Below are 21,277 nucleotides of genomic sequence, written 5' to 3'. Positions count from 1 at the left end.
TTTCATGGGAGCTTACAGTTTGTGCCACCTGATGCTGTAGTACACAACAGTTAGTGTTGCCCTGAAGGGCAATATTAGCATGAAGGTTATAGTGAAGATAATTAATGCTTTGTGTGCATGTGCATATGTGTGTTTGTGGGTAAAGATAAAAAGTTTGACAAAATTCTTTTAGCTCTCATTGTTAAAATCTGGAAGGCATGACAAAACGTAATGCAGACACAACACAGTGCATACTGAAAGATTCTGCCAGATACTTGTTCATTGTGCGAGGTTCAGAAATGAAGCTCAAAAATGTTTCTTGAAAAATTCAGAAAATGAATTGTCAGTACTGAAGTTATGAATTAATTATACAAGTCTGCTTATATTTTCATCAGCATTCTAAAATCTCCTGAAGTTGACAGGAGAAAGATGTTGCTTGCAGTGCATGAGCTGTAGTAATGAGCTGCTACAGGACAACAGGAGCTGCAGCCTGTAGAAGAGGAAAAATGCGTAACATCACCTACAGTCCTACGTGAATGCCAAGTGATTAAATGCAAGGGCTGAGTAATAATTCTGTTTATATGAGCTTGCATTTAAAAAGGTAAACAAACTAGAAATCATTTTCTGTTCAATGCATCAGGACGCAAAGGTTGCCATACTCATAATGCTTTTAAACGTTTTTTGAAGAGATGGCTTTTACTCAAAATGAAAATCAGATTGTGTCTTAGGAAAGAAGGAATAAGCTCTATGATAGTGTTTGCTATGCATTTGCAAAAAGAAAAAAAAAGTAGCCTCTTGATTTATTAAAACTAGAATGTACTGATTCTTCTGCTGTCTCTTTGAAAGGTGCAGGACGTATTCAGTAGATCTGACAGGTTATTTCTCCCACTGGTGTTATGAAGGTTGCACACTTGATCAGGGGTGATGCATCATATTTCTCTGCTTCACTGGAGCTTCTGATATTAACGGGATGCAGGAATGTGTTCTGCAAAATACTGAGATGAGAAGCTGAAGGCCTTCAGCCTACGTCATCTTGCAGATGATTAGATCTGAATGACACTATTGTAATATTTTTGGCTGAATAACATCTGTTGGATGTATGCTTTCTTAAAGATTCTTACTCAAATCCTTGGTTTAACTTTCCTAATAACACAGGGGAGAATATATTGTGTTTTATATGTGTGACACAAGGCATATGTACTATGTATAAGGAATTAACTTGATGGTTAACATTATGATTAATTTTAGTTTTCAAGAAATAAAAGATGTGAAGAACGCTGCTTTTTAGACTGTTATTACTTTTGAAATACTGTTTCATGATAATGATAATTCAGAACTCACTGATTGTTATGAAAGTCTCCCAAATAGCGTGTTTAGAATATTTTAGAGTCTAAATAGATTCAAAATTAGTGCTTACAATACAAATGAAAGGAAATTATATTTCAGCAGCATTTAACTGCTAAATTTGTGACTGTGGGTAAGGATTTCAAGGAGTAGTAGCATTTAATTGTACTGGCTATAAATGGATATACTTTCTGGATGGCAAGTTAATAAATATTTAACAGCTTGTGACTAATATTAATCTAAAATTAATGGTTAGCTAGTAAAACTATCAAGAAACTTATATGTGTATTTTTTAAATTAAATATTTAAAATTCAGTGTATATGTTTTTTTTTATGTCTACCAGTGTAGATTAAAAGAAAGGTTTCTGTCTTGGCACGTGTGAGCTGGACATAGTATCTTACATTTATTATACTACATATACAGCAAAGATGATTTGGAATTAATCTCCAATTTCTGTGATTTTTACTATAATTGACTTCTATTAATATAAAGGAGTTGGTAAGAAAGAACATATTTTGGTGTTCTTCCCTCAAGCAATGTCACTACTGTAGGGGTAATCTGCTGCATAATGGTACAGCAAGTTGTTTCAATAGGATGTTCCCAGGAGAGCACCGAGTAATGTAGAAGTTCAGATTCTTGTTTAATTGTACATGACCGTTTTCAAGTGTCGACTCTTCCTTTTTGTTTAAAACTGTTAATTCAGAATGAACTAACAGAGGAGGAAAGTTATTAACTCTTCTTACAAAAATTCCCATTTGTAAAAAAATTAATAACTTCATTTTGGAAATAGGTCAGTTACAAGAAGGTTGAGTCAACTGGTTTATTAGATTTATGAAAACTTTTTTAGTTGCCTTTCAGATTGGAGGAGATGCAACAAGAATCTTCACTGCTTAGAAGTTTCCATTAAACATCGCCAGATTTTTTTCTGTATCAACTCGTTGAAGTTTTTATTTTATGACTTGCAGGTAGTGTTGTATCCAACATCCAATAGCCCGAAGTCACCTGATCTGCATAAAATGATAGTCCCCAAAAACAGCCAGGACAGTGACTTGAAAATTAAACTGGCAGTGAGAATGGATAAACCACCTCACATGAAGCACTGTGGGTAAGTGTCCATTTTGGGGCTGTGTGTACTTAATTATTTTGTGTCATTGTGCCTATGTTTAACCATGTGTGGCTAAAAACATAAAGTTTGTAATACATTACAAATGCGTACAGCAGTTCCTGTAGTATAGTATTGTGTTATATCCTCATTCTATATGTAAAGTTTAGAATAGTCAGGAATATTATTAATTTCAGATGTTCAGTGGTGTGTAAAGACAGATGATGAGCTAGCTCTGAAATGCAGAACTAAGAAATGCAGAACTAAGAGTACAATGTCATTTAGAAACTGGGTTTGAATGTTACAATTTATAGCACTTTGAAAAACAAAAGAGTTAATACTGCAGACAAACATATTTTTCTGTTTAAATAGGGTTAATTATATACCTGAATGTGATGGTACCTGCAACATAGTCTCCCCTTTTCTCACTCTGTCAGCTGTATGGTAATTCTCTTGAAAGAAATTTATGTCCAAATACCAGCTGAAGGATGTTTTTCTGTCTAACACTGAAACTATATGGAATAGATTATTCATAAAGACAGCTACCTTAGCCAGCTGCCACCCCTATTCTTCATCCCAGCTGCAGAAACAGGTAGTGTTGCCCATAGTAAGCAAGGCTGTATCTGTTGTTATAAAGCAATTACCAGGGCTGTTTTCCACCCTTCATACTTCTACTTAATTCAGAAGTAGTACATTTCAAAAAAAGAGAACTATTCAACATGTTAATGTAGAATTAATGTAGTGGCTATACTATTTAGATTTCTTTTTAGTCTCCTCTTGTTAATATTTTGCTTGTTGATATACAGACAGCAATTGCCAAAGCTTCCTATACTCAATACTGTTTTAAAAAAAACAACCAAACTTATTTAAGTTTTGGCAAAGCTATAATTAGTTGGGCTGAAATTTGCCAGGTATCAACCTCAGCCCTCATTTTGGTCTTGGGAAACACAAGTGATCAGGCCTGTAACAGTGGGACTTGTTGGCTGGGGACCTGCGGCTGGTGACCAGGAGCCGAGAGGAGAGAGAGGGAAACCAGTTATGGAGCCAGTGGGGGAACTGGAGCTGCTGTGCTTGGGGACTGGGACTGAGATTAGAAGAGTTAGAAACAGGGCTGCAAGTACATGTATAAGGGAGATGGGGTAATGTGACAGGAGAGAGCAGCAAGGCCAGGCTGACATGAGTAAGTTGGAGTGGAGAGGACCTCGGGAGGAGAGAAAACTGTTTGTCTGTACTAAAGCATGATGCTCTCCTGTCAGTCGCCACCCCCTGCCCCATTCATCTGCACTCACCAAACGCCTCTGAAATGGTTTGGTAGTTGTGGCACATCCTTGCCTAAATTCAGTCCGCTAGCATGGTTTCAGTCTCCCACTGCTGGAGGTTACTCAGTCGGCTGAAGCAGGGAATGCTGCAGGGGTGGCACATTCTTCAGTGGCTTGTCAGAAGGCAGCCATGGGGATGGGATGGCTTGAACAATATCAGTGATGAGTAATACACAACAGATGCATCTAACTTGTACGTGACCTGGTTTGATTGTGTAGTCCACCCTGCAGCTACATCAGGGGTGTTGTGCTGCCATGCACCTATCCCAGCAGATGACTGGCAGAAGCCCCCATGTTTGATCAGGTCACTAATAATGTTAGGATAGTGGTGTCTGCAACCTAAAATACGACTTACTTTGACCTGGGTCCAGCAACAAGGACAAGGCTCCAATGCTTCCTCCCATCGTGCTCCTGGGTTTCCACAGAGGCTCTCGTGGCTGGGGGGTGCTGTCCTTCTGGGGTCTTCAGAGGGTCTTTCTAACCCCCAGTTTGCTTTTCCATGCTGGTTTAAGTCACTAGTCTTGTCTGAGCATTACATGGGTTGCCCAATCAAATATTACTTTCAATAATTTAATTCAATGATTATCCCTTTCATCTGTGTGGCTGGTTACTTCCTCACCTTGATTTTTAATTCTAATCTGCTGACACAGTTGTTTACTTCTTCATTTGACTTCATGGTCACTGCTGTCGCTATTCACCAGCAAAAATTGCTGTTCTTCCCACCAAAAATGCTCAAGGTCAGTCATCATTTCCCTTTCTTTGTAGCCATTAGCTATAAAGTTTATTACCTACACATTTGTCTAGGAAAGTTACGGCACCGAAGGAGGGCTGTATGGACTCCTCCACCATAAATTTATGTGAAATGAAATAAAAGGTTAATATTTCCTCCAATAACCATTGAAAAGGCTGATGAAATACTGTATGATGGCACTGGAGTTACAGTGATAGGAAGAAAGCTGTTTGGAGGGAAAAAAAAGCAGTCAGGAACTGTAATTAATGTTACAAAAAGCCATCACCCAGTCACTCTCTGCAGCCTTCTCTTGACTTCCTGGGTGAGTAGAAGTATTAAATGGTCATCCGATATTTTTTCAAGAGGGATTCCCACCTGCTTCAACACACAGATTGAAGCTATTCTGATTCCAAGATGATACTGTGTTAGCAGAGAAATCCTCGTTTGTGAAGAGGCTGGAAACACACAGTGTATGATGAATGGTATTAAAGGAGTACTTTGCGGTTAAGGTAGTTGAGAGATGCCTTGAAGGACTGGCTTTTATTCTTGTTTGTGTTACCTGTATATAAGAGCCTGAAACCAAGCTTCTCCGCCTATAGTAACCGGTCCTATATATGTCATTTCTTTCCCGGGACCAGTTTGATAAACTGGAATCTGACTTCATAGAGGTGCCCAACACTCACAGCTTCTAGCTGCAATCAGTGGGAACTGGGCTGTAAATATACATTGTGCCGTCAGAGTCCAGATACCCTAAAAATGAGATCTTCATCTTAGTATCTGAAGCCTAAAATTTTTAGTACTTCAGTTCTCCTGTTATCAAGGGAGAATAATACCACCTGCCAGAGTCATAGACATTTGAAGGCAAATCTTGAGAAGAAACCAGTAGAAAAGGTTCCTTGTGAGCTGGGACAAGAGAGGGGCATGGTTGCTTCTCTTGAAAGGCTTACGCTCTGCCGGGCTGTGTTATTGCAGTGCCAGGCTCTGAAGCTCCCTGGGGAACCTGCACAAGGCAGAAAAGCAAATAACTCCATTCTCTCTATAAAGCAGCATTTGAGTAACATGCAATGAAACAGGCCATAGGAGAAAATAAAGTGTTGAAGAGCTGGAAGGCAGCTGCTGCTGTCCTGAATAATGAAAAGGGCTGGGAGGTTTTTGTTTATTTTATCTTATTTTATCTTATTTTTAGTATGTGGTCAGATATTTTAAGCACAATATCACAGAGTACACAAAAGGAGAGAAAATAAAAGGATGAAAGACCGTGATCATCCTTGCTGCTGGAATTTCGTCATGTTAGCAAGTTGAATTTTACAACCTTAAAAACAGATTTCTAGCATAGTTAGTTTGATTATCCCAGTTAAGTTCTAATTCTTTAGTTTATTCTGCAGAAGTGTCTCATGCTTTATCTTTGCCCAATCTTTGAACTAGAAAGCTTACATCTTCTGTGTCGGTCTGAGTTAACAAGCTAAAGTGAAAGATTCGTATTTGTCTGACAGGAGAAAAAGGCAATCAGTTGGCATTAGATAATGCCTTTCAGCTGAGAATCTCAAAATTTATTGAAAGTTAAATTAAAATTTTACCCTATACCCAACTGTAGAAAGAGGGATTTTGTTAGATAATGCTTTATCATGACTAAAAAAATATAATGATAGTAAAAGACCATTTTTTCTTCAGAAATGGAAGCTATGCTCAAGTCTTTCAGATTCTGCACGGTCAGCAAAACCCACAGATCCAAGCTAATTGTGGATTTACAGTTTTACTCCTTCAGAAAAGTTTCTACTATTTAAGACTGACTTTACTTTTTGACTCAGGAGATATGCTGAAAGACTTCAAAACCTGTCTTGCATTTATGCTTCAAGAATATTCAGTTTTACAAATTATACTGTCTTGTACTTAAACTGAGAGTTTTAATTCACAGACAGTGTTCTGGACTGCAGCACCTTCAGATCGCGTTCCCTCTTTGGGTTTCCACAGTCATAAGAAATAATTATATTTCAAATAGAATTATAAACTTGGGATTTTTTTCAATACAAATTGAAACCTAAGAACAACAAATAAAAATCCTTGTGACTCAACACTACCATGAATCTCAATTGCAGTTGATTTGTACCACTGCGCGAAAGAGGTAGCTTTGCTAACCGCATTACTTCTACACTAGTGTTTATGATGACACCTTCATACAGCAAGTCTAGTGTTACTCCACTAATGTGATTTTTAAAAAAACACTTGATTAAGAAAACAGTGATTTTTCTGTGCATAGTTACATGCTTAAATAATAAAGAATACTTACATATGTCTTATAGTAAATATAATGGGGTTTTTTTGTTCATTCTTGTGTGAAAGGCTCTCAAAGTATGGAACAACCTGAAGGTTGTATAACCATCCTTTTCTGTTTAAACCCCATGAATAGATTATAAGGGGAAGCAAGCACAGCTAGAAATTCTGAGTAATGACAAGGTAAATGTCACTTATTAATGGGGATTTGTAGAACAATGCCGAGCACTGGCAATTCATGATACTTCAGATTTCTTTCTCGTAATTTATAATGTATTTGTCATGTTATCATAGAATGTGGTAACCTTTTCCTGGTCTAAAATCCAGAGCAGATACATTTTTTTTTTTTTTTTTTTTTACCTTCAATATTAAGGCAGTAAAGCCAACATCCATACGAAAGGAGGTTTTGTGACATTTCTATTCATCTCTTTTGTTACAATCTTGAACCTAAAACAAATCATCAGAGGAAATAAGCAAATTTTAGTCTAAAAAATTCCTATATAAAATGCAAAAAGCCTTTTCATTTCTGTAGAGTTAGATAGGCAGTGTTAGGGAGTTTCTGTTTGCCTCAGGAAGGCTCACCTGACTCTCCTTAACCCCTAACTAAATCAAGGTTTAAAACCCAAGGAGAGCAGGTTCATCTGCTCAAGGTATATGGGTTACTGTAAATACCTTTTCTAATGCATTTTTTTTAATGTGCCTTTGCATATCCGCATGCATTTAAAGTATACATTCTTTCTAAAGTAGATTTTGTGTCAGCTGAGTTGTCTGTTAGTGTAGCCTAGTGGTTACTAAAGGGTAGTATTCTGCCGCTTCCAAACTGGAAATAAAAAAGAATACTGATATTTTTTCAAATAGCTTGCTTTAAAAGGATTAGTAATGCTCAATTGTCATACCTAAAAAAGGACGATAAATGGTAAGGTAAACTGAAATTCTTACAGATTGAACAGCCTAAAGAAGACAATATTACAAAGTAGTATTATTTGGGTTTGACTTCCAAAGTAAAACATTTCAGCGTAGCTCTAGCCTAGAACTTTTTCCAAGATCTGAAAGGCAAAATTCATTCTTAGAAGTTCTGTTCTGCTTTCTACTATGACAAGTTGCATATAGAGTTGTTATACCTTTAAATTCTTAAACATTTGTGTTTGGAATATACAGTCCTGAGTATGTACATGCCAAGATTTTCTTCCTGTCTCTCATCTATAAAGCAATTATTTTGGCAACTTTTTCGAACTTGTACTCTCTGAAATTGTAAGGAATATGTGTGACATCATTTTTCTTTCACAACTTTACTGTTATTGTTATTATTTTATGAGTTCAGAATATAAAGATCACCATGAATTTGCTAACCTTTTAAAAACTTTTCTAATGTGCATTTGGAGTTGACTGAAATGTTCTTGGGAGAGCATTTATAAACAACAAATATAGCTACTGGTTCCTGTGTGTGACTGTAGTATCACATTTCTCCTCCTGCTGCTGTAGTTTTAGAGCTAAGGAAACGTGTGAGATAAATGCCCTGGCTTGCAGTCTTCCAAGATGCAGAATTAGAGGATAAGTAATTTTCCCCTCTCATTTTTATGACCCTTGTCACCCATTGAGAAAAGAGTTCATTGGGAAGGAAGGCGAGTATAATTATCTCAGTTTTACAGATGAGTGAAATGAAGCGCAGAAATGAACGGAGATCACCCGAGGTCACAGGCAATTCAGTGACGGAGCTGAGGATAGCACTGGGGTCTGCTGGCATCTCAGCGGGTCAGGTTGGTTGTAGTGTGTGACTGTCACCGGGATAAACCGTTGTCATAGCTACTAGTGAGCTCATAACTCTAATAAAGAAGAGCCACAGTGTCACTGAAGTTAGCCAGAACAAAGGTGGTGCCAGCTCTTAGGTGCTGCTTGTCCATGGTCATCCAGCAAAGAAGGGCAGGAGGAGGAACAGAATTAGCTTTGCAGCTTCAAGATGTATAGGCTGAAGGCTGATCTGAAGATGACATCTGCTCCCAGTATCGTTATTTCAGAGAAATGTGCAAGGTGACCACATTGAAATAACTCTATTTCAATTCTGGGTTACTTTCACAGGTAAAGTAAGTTGTCACAATACAGCCACAATGCTCTGAGCAGGCGCCCCATGCTCCCTGTCACAGCTAGGCCTTTGTTTTGCATAGAATGAATCTGAAACTGGTTTCAGAGCCTTGTCTGAGCCGAAACGCATAGATATGTCAGAATAATTCTAAATAATTTGTTTTACCACCGCTAAAAAGATGAAATAGAAACAAAATTTTGGCTAAGCTAAAATGTCAAGTTTAGTTTCTCTTAGAACGACAGGTATACAGCCGCTGCAAACGGAGAAAAAGTGTTAGAAACCTGTATGTATCCAACATCGTAGAAAATTCTTACTAATACTTGTTATGATGTGGTAATATGTAGCATTGACTTCTTCAATTAGTATTATTTTCTGTGAGATAAAACAAATAACTTTCTACATTACTTTTCAGCAGTTGCTGAAAATACTTTTCTCATTAGTGAGGATAGTGATGGTTTTCTCTTACAAAAGGGAGGGGGCCAGCTGAGAGATTCCTGTTGCTCTTTTTTGTTTCTTACCAACACAACATAATTGTCTGAACCAAATGTGAAGTAGATACTTACCTAACTACAGCATTTCTTTATCTGCGTACGTAAACTCTTCTGTATCTCTTTGTAACATCTGATTTGCCTTTCCAAGTCTGTGCAGAGCATGTCTAGTTGTAACCATAAACTCAGTACATTGGCACCATCTAGCTTTCTGCTTGTTGCTATTGCACTTTTCTTCCAGCTTAAAAAAGGGTAGTAGAGCGCTGACTTCAGCTGCTGCTTCGAAGAGCAGAGTTCTCTCTGTCCTTTAGTAGAAGGCTTATTTTTCAGTTTGTGAATGTCAAGTCTTGGAAGCATAAAGAAAGTCACATGGAAGAAACTGTTGACTTTGTTTTGATTTCGCGGACTTTACAGAACATCAGATAATTTGGAATCCTTTTCTGATCATTTAGTCACATGGCCTCACTATAGCAGCCCAAAATTTAGTTATTTAGAGTATGTCAGAGTTCTCTGAGTTTTCTCAAAGGGAGGAATTTCTTGACAGGTGGTTTATCAATGCTGAGACACTGGCTATGGAAAAAAAAGGAAAGGTACACTGAAGCTGGTAAGGTAAACTTTTCTCTGCATATACTGCATTCAGAAGAAGTATAGATTATCTGCTAAATTAAAATAAATGCCTAGTCACCAAAGCTTTGGAAAAATTAATTACCAGACCAAGAGGTGGGCTTCAGTTGTAGAATCATAGAGGTCATCTAGTCCAAACCCCCCTGCAGTCGTGTCATCTTCTTGCTTCTGCCTAATTCACAGTTTCTCAGATCTAAATTCAGGTCAGAGATAAACTATGCATAGGTGCCTATGTAATTTTTAAAAGCTAAGTCTCCTTTTATTTTAAATGAAACGGGCTGCTTTTGATAGCTGGTAAGACAATTGTGCTACAGGTAACCATGCAATTAGGAGAACTATCTTCACTTCTACTGATATTTCTTGGGTTTCTTACTAGCTATGAATATTGCTCTTTATAGATAAAATAGTGTCTGTGTATATAGTCTTAAGAAGATGAATGAAATTAAATAGGTGTTTTATATGAAATAAATGTCACTTCAGTTAATTCCTGTGAGGATTTTTTGTGTGCACTGGTGGTAGTTTTGGGTTTGTGATGTCCTGTGACGCATGTAGATTGTTCTATTTGGCAGCAGACATGCTTGATTTGTATTTTTAACATCTGCAGTTTTGATCAAAGCATCTTCTTATTCTGTCATAAGCACAGTAAAGTTGTAAGAAATAAGGGTGGAGTATATCAGTGCTCTGTATAATTTTTAGTACAATTACTCCTGATTAGTCTCAAATACATTTAGGAGGTAAATATTTCCACAGATACCTAACAGATATTGCCCACAGTCATTTGCAACCTCAGGCCTTCGAGTACTTTGAGATGACCTGTAATCCGTATAAAAATGGGAGGTTATTAAACTACATTTGTGCCATTGGTGAAAAGATAATCCTCTGCCACTCATTCCTCATGTGTAGGTGAAGGGCACCTCGGTCCTCACCTGAGTCTTGATTCACTAACCATATAACAAAAATGGTCCTATTGGCTCAGGTTGTTGCAGTTGTTACCTGATGAAATCTTGTTATAACATGTTGAAATACTGTGGGATGCAACAATCTGCTGCAAGAGGGTCCCATCAGAGGAATCAAGTGTGTGTTCAAGTCAGCTGGGTCTAAGTAGAACATAGTCACTCCCTCTAGCTTTGATTGTATAGAGTGCACAGGCTTTTCTGGTCTCTGCTGTTACTGGCAAATGGGACAATGTTTGCTGAGTGTAGCTAGCCTCAAAATTAGTGCTGAAGTTGTTCATAGAACCACATTCCACCTATCAATGTAGATGAACTCTTTTCCAAAGAGTTCCTTATAAGCTAATGGAGATGTCAGTAATACGGAAGATGAACAAAAGAGACATATCTAAAGGAAGGTCTGTAGTAAAGAAACTTTATTTATCCAGCAAAAGTGGTTGATATTAAGCAAAAAGAGGTTTCTCTTTAACATAACAAAATATTTCAGATATGACAGTTTGAGGAGGTCATGGGACTTGGCAGCAGAAAGAGAGAAAGAGAGAGAGAGAGAGAGAGAGAGAGAGAGAGAGAGAGAGAGAGAATTATACCTGGCCAGCTCTCCACCCTGACTAAGAACTGACAATGTGGTGCCAGCACCTGAGCTGCAGAACTGTTGGGGTCACCAGCATGGCCACAGCTCTTGCATTAGAGTTGGCTCATGCTCAGACTCAAAGCATGGACAATGTGACCTCATATTTGCTTGCCATACAGAGGACCTTTAAGACACTGGGCAAAAGACTTCATTGTAGTCTCTGATAGGAAGGCATAAAGAAGTATCAGAGTTTCAGTTAACTTTCATTGGCTTCAGAGACAGAAGAGGTGTGAACTGCAAAGCTTCGTGTTCCAATCCGTGTTCAACCTAGACCTAGAATGACAATCCAGAATCTTAGGATGGATCAAGACAAGTGTGGTAGCTGTAGGTTGCTCTGCAGTGCTGAAGGAAACTGTATTAATGCCAGTGCTTTACTCAACACCACCTACAGAAGATGCATTGAGGAAGATGCTGATGAAATAGCCTTTGGTTGAATTTCACCGTCGACTGTTGAAGAAAAAAGGGGTTTCAGTACAAAATCTGAGCAGCAACAGGAGTATACAGCACCGCAAATACTCCTGAATATTCAGGAATGTCTGCTCTTCTCTTTACATCAAGGTATGCCAAAATGTCATCTAACATCCAGCACCACATAGTTGTATGTGTAGAGCATATTTTCTCTACTCAGTGAATGATCCTGTGGAAGGATATGTCAGAAAGCACTGTGGAAGGTGTCTGGCTGCAAACTTCAGAATACTTCGTGAAACGTAGTCATTGCTGAATACCTTGAACTGGCATTGCTGATACGCTTCCTGCGACATAAGGTTGCCTGATTCTTTCGAAACCATAAGAGCTGAAACATAGGAAGAGATTATCTTTCTTTTCAGCAGTAGCTCTCAGACAGTTGCTGTCTCCAAAGATCCAAGACCCAGAAGACAGGCATGTGCATATCCCCTTCTGCAAGTCGAGACTCATAAATCCCAGCACAGAGTAAACCCAAGTGTTTTTAAGAACACATGGAGTGAGACCACCGAGAAACTAACACAAAATTTGAAAACTGTAACAGTGAGTTTACAGTTAGCAGAAATATTGGTCAAATTTTGGCCGATAATTAATAAACATTTTTAAGTTTGGGTCCAATAGCAAGGGTGTATATTTTCTTTGTTTAGTCAGAGGGTCAAAAGTATCATTCATGTAGCTATAATTAGCTTATATTTCTTGCTAAATTCTGACTATTCCTGTCCTCATTTTTACGTTCATAAGGCAACATGCACTTGTATATACTACACTTTCCTGTATGCATTATAAGTGGCATGATAAAGTGGCTTGATTTTCATTCACTTTTAGTGATATATGAATGCCTTACTATTATTATTCCAAGGTGTCTTACAGCAGTATTTCCTGTTATGCTAGTTTAAATTCTGTTAAATGCTAGTATTTCATTGTGCTAAATGAATGCTAGCATTTTGACATGGAGAACAGTGCTAATGTGTTAACTGTCTTCATTTAAATGATTTTAATGTTTTACACATTTGCAAAATGAATTGACTGTAATCAGTTACTTTTTAAAATTGAAAATTGAACTTCATGAAAAATGACACATTTAAATTACATTAATGATTGATTGGATAATGGTGATGGGTTAATGCAAAATTACTATGGAAGGAAGAAGCAAAAGTGTTTATCCTGCTGCTAGATCCTTAGAGAACAGACTATAGCTATGAGCCTGATTTTCAGTGCTTCCCACAGTAATTGCTTCAGAGGAGGCATGGGGAATCTTCAAGACCTTAATGATATGCCACTGCCACTTTAATTGCTAAGAGAAGCCAAGAGAATCCTAATTGCCAAGAGAAGCATTACTAATTAAGGTGTCATTCTTCATTCACTCCATAGTAATTAATCTGAAATATTTGTAAAAGCTGAGAAATAAATTTAGGTCCAAACTCACTTAGCTTAACCACAACATACTTCATGTGGAAAAGATCTATGGGTTAAGCAAGGTTAATAGTTAGAAAACTTAACGTACAGGTTTTTCCTTAAAAAAAAAATGTTACTTTGTTTTTGCTGGTAACTTTTCAGAACATGAAGTAAAAGAATTGAGAATTGATGGATTGAAAGTAGCATTAAAAAAAACAAATGTTCTTAAGTTGTAGCAAAATGTGTCTTATTAGGTCCCCATATGGAAGATCATGGTCTGAGCAGTTTTGTTTCTACATGTACGTGAAGTGAAATATAGGCAGGTCATTTTATTTTCTTTTGCATCATTTGTCTTACTAAAATAAGAGCATAGAGTAGGCTGCTTATTTTTGCTTCAATTAATGATGAACAGCTAAAAAATTTTTATCTCATCAGAGGTGTTCTTAAATTTTCGGTAGTAAGTGAAGAGTAGTGGGAACTTCCCAGTAACTCTACTCTCCAGTTGAGGAGACTCTGCTCTGACTGGAACGTTCAGGTTGGTTTCTTTAGCTTAAATTTCTTTATGCTGTTGTTACACTGTTCCCATAGCTTCAGAAAAGTACCATTCAGAACATCTGACTTTTAGTTTTGCTTAAAACTTAACAAAAAAATTACTGCTCTGTAAATGCACTCTAGAATAGTGCTGACAGTACCTTTAGAATGAAATCACACAGAAGTATCCCTGCTTCATAACCTATTCCAGAATTATATATAGTAGAATATATGTATTTATTTTACATTATAATTTTTAACTTTTTTGCCATATATGTTCCTTTTGAAAGTTGTCTGGAAACTTCCCTTATGTGCAAGAGTCTGTAATAATGAAGATGTAACTGACTGTGATGATATTCACAAAATTATTACAGAACATAGTCACCTAAGCAGAATTCTTATTTTCCCAGACTGCAGAACCAAAAAACATTGAAGTAATTGTTTTAGATTTTGTATATACTGCTTTATTCTACTACAGATCAGCATGACACACGTCATGCAGATGAAAGATTACCCCCTCTTGGTAATGAAGGTTGGCAGGGATGAGATTGCAGAGAGAAGCCCCAAGGCCATCAAAAGGGACTTCAGGGCACTGGGGCAACTGGTCGAGGGATCAGGGGCGCAGGTGGTGTTTTCCTCCATCCCATCAGTGGCAGGGAACAGCACTGAAAGGGGCAGGAAAACTCGCCTGGTTAACAGGTGGCTCAGGGACTGGTGCCATCAGTCAAATTTTGGCTTCTTTGATCATGGGGAGGTGTACACAGCACCGGGCCTGCTGGCGACATGTGGAACTCAGCTATCTCAAAGGGGGAAAAGGATTCTTGGCCACGAGCTGGCGGGGCTCATTGAGAGGGCTTTAAACTAGGTTCGAAGGGGGAAGGGGACATCACCCAGCTCACTAGGGATGAGCCTAGGCTTGGTGTGCCAGGGTCAGCGGTGAGATTCACAGCCCAGCTCAAGTGTGTCTATACCAATGCACGTAGCATGGGCAATAAACAGGAGGAGCTGGAAGCCATTATACAGCAGGATGGCTACAGCTTGGTCGCCATCACAGAAACATGATGGGACAACTCGCATGACTGGCATGCTGTCATGGATGGCTACAGACTCTTTAGGAAAGACAGACCAACAAGGAGAGGTGGGGGAGTTGCTCTATATGTGAGGGAGCAACTAGAATGCATTGAGCTTGGCCTGGGGGCAGATGAGGAAAGAGTTGAGAGCTTGTGGGTTAGAATTAAGGGACAGGCTCACAAGGGTGACATTACGGTGGGTGTGTACTACAGGCCACCTGACCAGGAGGAGAAAATTGATGAGGCCGTCTACAGGCAGCTGCAAGCAGCCTCACAGTCACAGGCCCTGGTTCTCATGGGGGATTTCAACCACCCTGACATCAGCTGGGAAGACCACACAGCTAGGCAGGCGCAATCCAGGAGATTCCTACAGAGCATCGATGATAACTTTCTGATGCAAGTGGTGGAGGAACCAACAAGGAAAGGCTCTCTGCTGCACCTTGTATTAACAAACAGGGAGGGACTGGTGGAGGATGTGAAGGTCGGAGGTAGACTTGGCTGCAGTGACCATGAAATGGTCGTGTTCAGGATCCTGCGTGGAGGAAGCAGGGCAATAAGCAGGGTCAAAACCTTGGACCTCAGGAGGGCTAACTTTGGCCTCTTCAAGGAGCTACTCAGAGGAATCCCGTGGACCAGGGCTCTCGAAGGCAGGGGAGTCCATGAGTGCTGGACGCTGTTTAAACAACACTTCTTCCATGCACAGGAGCGGTGCATCCCCCTGAGAAAGAAATCAAGCAAAGGAGGCAGGAGACCTGCATGGTTAAACAAGGAGCTTCTAGTGGAGATTCAAGTGGAAGAGAAAGGTCCATGGAATGTGGAAAGAGGGGCAGGCCACTTGGGAAGATTACAGGAATGTGGTCAGAGCGTGCAGGGATGCAACGAGGAAGGCCAAAGCCCACCTGGAATTGAAGCTGGCAAGGGATGTCAAAAACAACAAGAAGGGCTTCTTCAACTACATCAGCAGCAAAAGGAAGGCTAGGGACAATGTGGGGCTGCTGCTGAATGAGGCGGGTGTCCTGGTGACAGAGGATGCGGAGAAGGCAGAGCTACTGAATGCCTTCTTTGCTTCAGTCTTCAGTGCCAAGGCAGGCCCTCAGGAATCCCAGGCCCTGGAGGTAAGAGAAGAAGCCTACAAAGAGGACGACTTTCCCTTGGTCGAGGAGGACTGTGTGAGGGATCGCTTAAGCAATCTGGACCTCAACAAATCCATGGGCCCCGATGGAATGCACCCACGAGTGCTGAGGGAGCTGGCGGATGTCATTGCTGAGCCACTCTCCATCATCTTTGAGAGGTCCTGGAGGACAGGAGAGGTGCCCGAGGACTGGAGAAAGGCCAGTGTCACTCCAATCTTCAAAAAGGGCAAGAAGGAGGACCCAGGGAACTACAGGCCGGTCAGCCTCACCTCCATCCCAGGAAAGGTGATGGAGCAGCTTATCCTGGAGGCCACCATCAAGCAAGTGGAGGAAAAGGAGGCTATCAGGAGTAGTCACCATGGATTCACCAAGGGGAATTCATGCCTGACCAATCTGATAGCTTTCTACGATGACATGACTGGCTGGGTAGATGGAGAGCTGTGGATGTTGTCTACCTAGACTTCAGCAAGGCTTTTGACACAGTCTCCCATAATATCCTCCTAGGGAAGCTGAGGAAGTGTGGGCTGGATGAGTGGTCGGTGAAGTGGATTGAGAACTGGCTGAATGGCAGAACTCAGAAGGTTGTCATCAACAGCACTGAGTCTAGTTGGAGGCTGGTAACAGGTGGTGTCCCCCAGGGGTCAGTACTGGGCCCAGTCTTGTTTAACTTCTTCATCAACGACCTGGATGAAGAGTTAGAGTGTACCCTCAGCAAGTTTGCTGATGGCACCAAACTGGGAGGAGTGGTAGACACACCGGAAGGCTGTGCTGCCATTCAGCGTGACCTGGACAGGCTGGAAAGTTGGGCAGAGAGGAACCTGAGGAGGTTCAATAAAGGCAAATGCAGGGTCCTGCACCTGGGGAGGAACAACCCCATGCATCAGTACAGGCTTGGGGTGGACCTGCTGGAGAGCAGCTCTGCGGAGAGGGACCTGGGTGTCCTGGTAGACAACAGGTTGACCATGAGCCAGCAGTGTGCCCTGGCTGCCAAGAAGGCCAATGGCATTCTGAGGTGCATTAGGAGGAGTATGGCCAGCAGGTCGAGGGAGGTTCTTCTTCCCCTCTACATGGCCCTGGTGAGGCCTCATCTGGAGTACTGTGTCCAGTTCTGGGCTCCCCATTTCAAGAAAAATGAAGAGCTACTGGAGAGAGTCCAGCGAAGGGCTACAAGGATGGTGAGGGGACTGGAACATCTCTCCTACGAGGAGACGCTGAGGGATCTGGGCTTGTTCAGCCTGAAGAAGAGAAGGCTGCGAGGGGACCTAATATATACTTACAAATATCTGAAGGGTGGGTGTCAGGAGGATGGGGCCAAGCTCTTTTCAGTGGTGCCCAGGAACAGGACAAGGGGCAATGGGCACAAACTGAAGCACAGGAAGTTCTGTCTGAACATGAGGAAAAACTTCTTCCCTCTGAGGGTGACGGAGCACTGGAACAGGCTGCCCAGGGAGGTTGTGGAGTCTCCTTCTCTGGAGATATTCAAGACCCGCCTGGACAAGATCCTGTGCAGCCTACTGTAGGTGACCCTGCTTCGGCAGGGGGGTTGGACTAGATGACCCACAGAGGTCCCTTCCAACCCCTACCATTCTGTGATTCTGTGATTCTGTGATGCAATTTATTTGTTAGCCGGTCGCATCAGGTGACCTGGCTTGTTTCTTGGTACCATACACTAATCTGTAATATAAATTTAAGGAAGAGTTATTGCCACCTGACATACTTTGACATTGCATATGATCTGGCATGACGTGCCATTATTTCTGTATCAAGAGTGCGAGGGCATGCCACCTGCTTGTTGTATCCTTCTGTCACTTGCGCTGTCCATCTGTTACTTGTAGGAAGGTAAAATTCATCTAATTTTTGTCTTTTGGAATATAAACCCTTACAAAATTAAAGGCATTTATGACAGCAGTTTTAAATGCTAATAGTATGTAACCAATTTAATCCTCTCTGTGCCAGAATGCTGGCCCAGGTAGATACTGTACAGTCAGTTGTGCTACACTGTGTCTGAGGGTGGATTTCAATTCACAATACACTATTCTGTATGGGCAAAAATAATTTTAGAACACTACTGGATGTGGCTAATACATTCCGTACTTGCAATTTTATATTAGTCTATATGAGGCTTAGAGGTAGAGGTAATTTTTCGTAAATTCACTTTAGTGGATTTTTTCCCTCCACAGTAGTGTCATTTCAATGATTACAGTATTACATTTAATTCTGGCATAGTAACAGAGTCCCCATGGCCCCGCACTACTGTTGTTTTGCCCAAACAGTACATTCAACACAGCCAACTCCCTTTAAATATTCCACAGTCTGTTAAATGTCAATACAGTTGTGTTGGCAGTTCCATACTGTACTATTTTGTCAGGGTCCTCAAGTACATCTCACATCCCCGAGTGAGCAGTGTGCTGGCATCACCTTGGTAGGCTGTGGTGTCCTCAGTGTAGTGGAGAACATGCAGAGCTCTGTACGATTAGCTCACTGTCTTTTTGTTTAAATAAAAACTGTGATGAAGAGTTCACGCTGCACTACAAATAATCTTTTTAGCATGCTTACTGTCACAAACCTGTTGTAATTTAATCCCATCCAAAATTAATTTTGTGCTTGTTCAGCAACGTAGTATTGCTTTTTCTTTTCATGATGTGTGGGGTGATTTTTTTTCACTTTATGTGTAAATGATAAAAGAGAGCAGGTAAGTGAAAAATGCATGTATGTGAAATCCTGTGCATGGTTTGTCTTTGGAGCAAGAGACAGAAAAGACCTGTTAGATTGTCTTTCATGCTGCTTGTATGCAGTACACCAGGGACAGATTGGCAGGGGAAGTACTCTGGTAGGTGTAGGTTTGAGTTCCACCGCTGTCTCAATCGGGGTCAGACCAACTTCCCTGGCCTTACCAGATGGAGAGCTCCTCTGAAAACATTAGAAAATCACCAACCCGAAACTGCCATCTGCTTTCCTTCAGAGTTTATTCCAAAGATGTAAAGCTGTATGGTTCTGGTGAGACAAGTGAACACAATCCTAAATACAAAACTAGTAACTGTTGCTCAGTGAATCAGTGGCCTAGAAGTTACTGTTTTTATCATGTGTCCCTCCATTTGTGATTTTGACCACTGATTTAAATTTTGAAATCATTTTAAGTTCAGAGTTTTGAGTGGAATGCACCATGCTGTTGACTAAGTAGAAGAGAACAAGAAACTTGGCTCAGTGCATACTAGCGCTGGCATGGAGAAGTCTACCTGAGGATGTGCTCCCTCACAACCGGACTCCTGACGGCCAGTTTCTTGTCTGAAAGTCAGCGTTTGTGGCTCTCTAGCCCTTTTCATCTAGGTGTAAGTCTTAGCTTTCAATGGGAAGCTGAAATCTGAAACAAGGGTGTGAAGACTTAGACTATGGAATGATTTTAGGTTAAAGGCAGTCGGCTGGGACCTGATACCACGTTACGTGGGCATGAGATGTCATTTTAAGGGTCCTTCAGTCAAACCATTGAGAAAAGCATTCTGAGTACTGAATGCATTCAAACGCAATCGGAGTTGTTACGCAAGCAACACAGTCGGGGCTGGTATTACGTAGAACAAGTATGGCCAGTAGCTGTGAACATGTGCTAGACTAAGATCTCTAAAAATGTTGCAGTTGCTTTTCTTTCATTCACTACTTATGCCAAAAAAAATCAAAGCACCAGAGGAGAGGAACCAACAATTTGCATAAATGCAGCTTTACCATTATTTTGTATATTAAGAAGCGACGGATCCATTTTCAAACAGAAGATAACTCTGATCCTTAGATTAGTGTTGTATGAATAAGATTAAGTTAATAAACTAATCGTATGTCAGGTAAAATTTTATTGCCATTATAGAATGTGAGTGTTCAATTTAATCACAAATGCTACATTCATTTTTAATTGAGCTGTATGTATTCTGCTTAATGGAAGGCTTGGGTTTTTTTCCTTGCATACTCAATAAATTTTAATTGAACACCTGATTCCTGTCACCAACACATTAACATCTGGACACTATCTGTTTTTTATGCATGTAGATACACTAATTAAAACTAAGCAGAAAAGCAGATAATAGGAAAACAAAAAGACAGCATTATGGAACACTTTCAGCCATGATTTTGTATTATATATTGAGAAGCATTTAATTCTCTTATTTCATTTAATTAGCCCCACTGCTTAGGTCAATTGTTTTTTATTGATATGGCATGTTAGCAACTTTGCTAATTGGCACAAAATAGCGTGTGAATGTACTAAATGTCTTTTCTTGTCCAAAATAATTTTTTATGGTTTTTCGCTTTCCTAAGACTTTTTATTTATTTCAGTCTTTTCAATAATATATAAAACATTTTGGCAGAGAGTGGCTTGATTTAAAATTTTGCAATTCACTTTTCATTTTTATTTCTGAGTTAAAGACAAAAAAGATTCTAAAGAAAAAGTGTTTACTTCCTAACATATTTTAAAATCACAAAGTATCACTGCCTTTTGTAGGTTTTAGAAATTTTGGTCTTTATTCAGAAAGAAAAGTATTTTTAGGCATTCTTTATCAGTAAGACTTTAAGCATAATTTGTCAGCATTTACAGATTTAGTCTAGAGGAAAAACAGCAGCGTTGTGTCACTCCAGCTATTGCACTTTGGTATCTGTTCTGTACTGATCTGTTTTAAACCAATAATTTACAAATCTGACAACTCTAACAGAATATAGATGAGATCAAATTACATAAAAGTTTTAGTGCGTAATATTAATTTCCACTGAAACAGTAACAGGCCTTATGAGAACAGACATTTTATGGAAGTGTAATTGATCAAAAAAGATTTTTTTTTTTCTATGTGAGGTAATTTGTTTGAACAGTTTATTACACCGGCCCTTAGTTTTAGGTTCTTCTATTCCCAACCATTTTTGATATTTTTCTTTAAAGACGTAAAGTAGTTTTGACTCAATAATTCCTCAAGATGTGTTTGGTATTTCTGTACCAGGAAAAAAAAGATTTCAGTTCTACCCGCTGGCACTTTTTCAGTTTATCAAATGCTGATATTGCAAATGATTTCTATGCTTTTTGAGTTGTTTGATAATCTTTATAATATATGTGTTCAACAGTGACAGCACTTCAGCGAATGAAGTAACTCGTCATTATGCAATGAATGTTTTCCCCCTAATTTGAGAATAAATGTAT

The 21,277-nt window shown here is 39.7% G+C and overlaps 1 protein-coding gene across 4 annotated transcripts in view; it reads left to right on the top strand.

Moving 5' to 3' along the window:
* Nucleotides 1–21,277, top strand: part of CADPS2 (calcium dependent secretion activator 2) — a 325,438-nt gene that overhangs the window by 166,575 nt on the left and 137,586 nt on the right. For all 4 annotated transcript variants that reach the window (XM_075428325.1, XM_075428323.1, XM_075428324.1 and 1 more), the window contains exon 8: nt 2,290–2,429. In XM_075428325.1, coding sequence (XP_075284440.1) covers nt 2,290–2,429 — 140 coding nt within the window. The remainder of the gene's footprint in view (nt 1–2,289; nt 2,430–21,277) is intronic.

The sequence above is a fragment of the Opisthocomus hoazin genome, chromosome 8 (assembly GCF_030867145.1).
Source record: "Opisthocomus hoazin isolate bOpiHoa1 chromosome 8, bOpiHoa1.hap1, whole genome shotgun sequence".
Lineage (NCBI taxonomy): Eukaryota > Metazoa > Chordata > Aves > Opisthocomiformes > Opisthocomidae > Opisthocomus > Opisthocomus hoazin.
The sequence above is the reverse complement of the archived record's forward strand: the minus strand, read 5'-3'. Positions and strand labels throughout refer to the sequence as shown.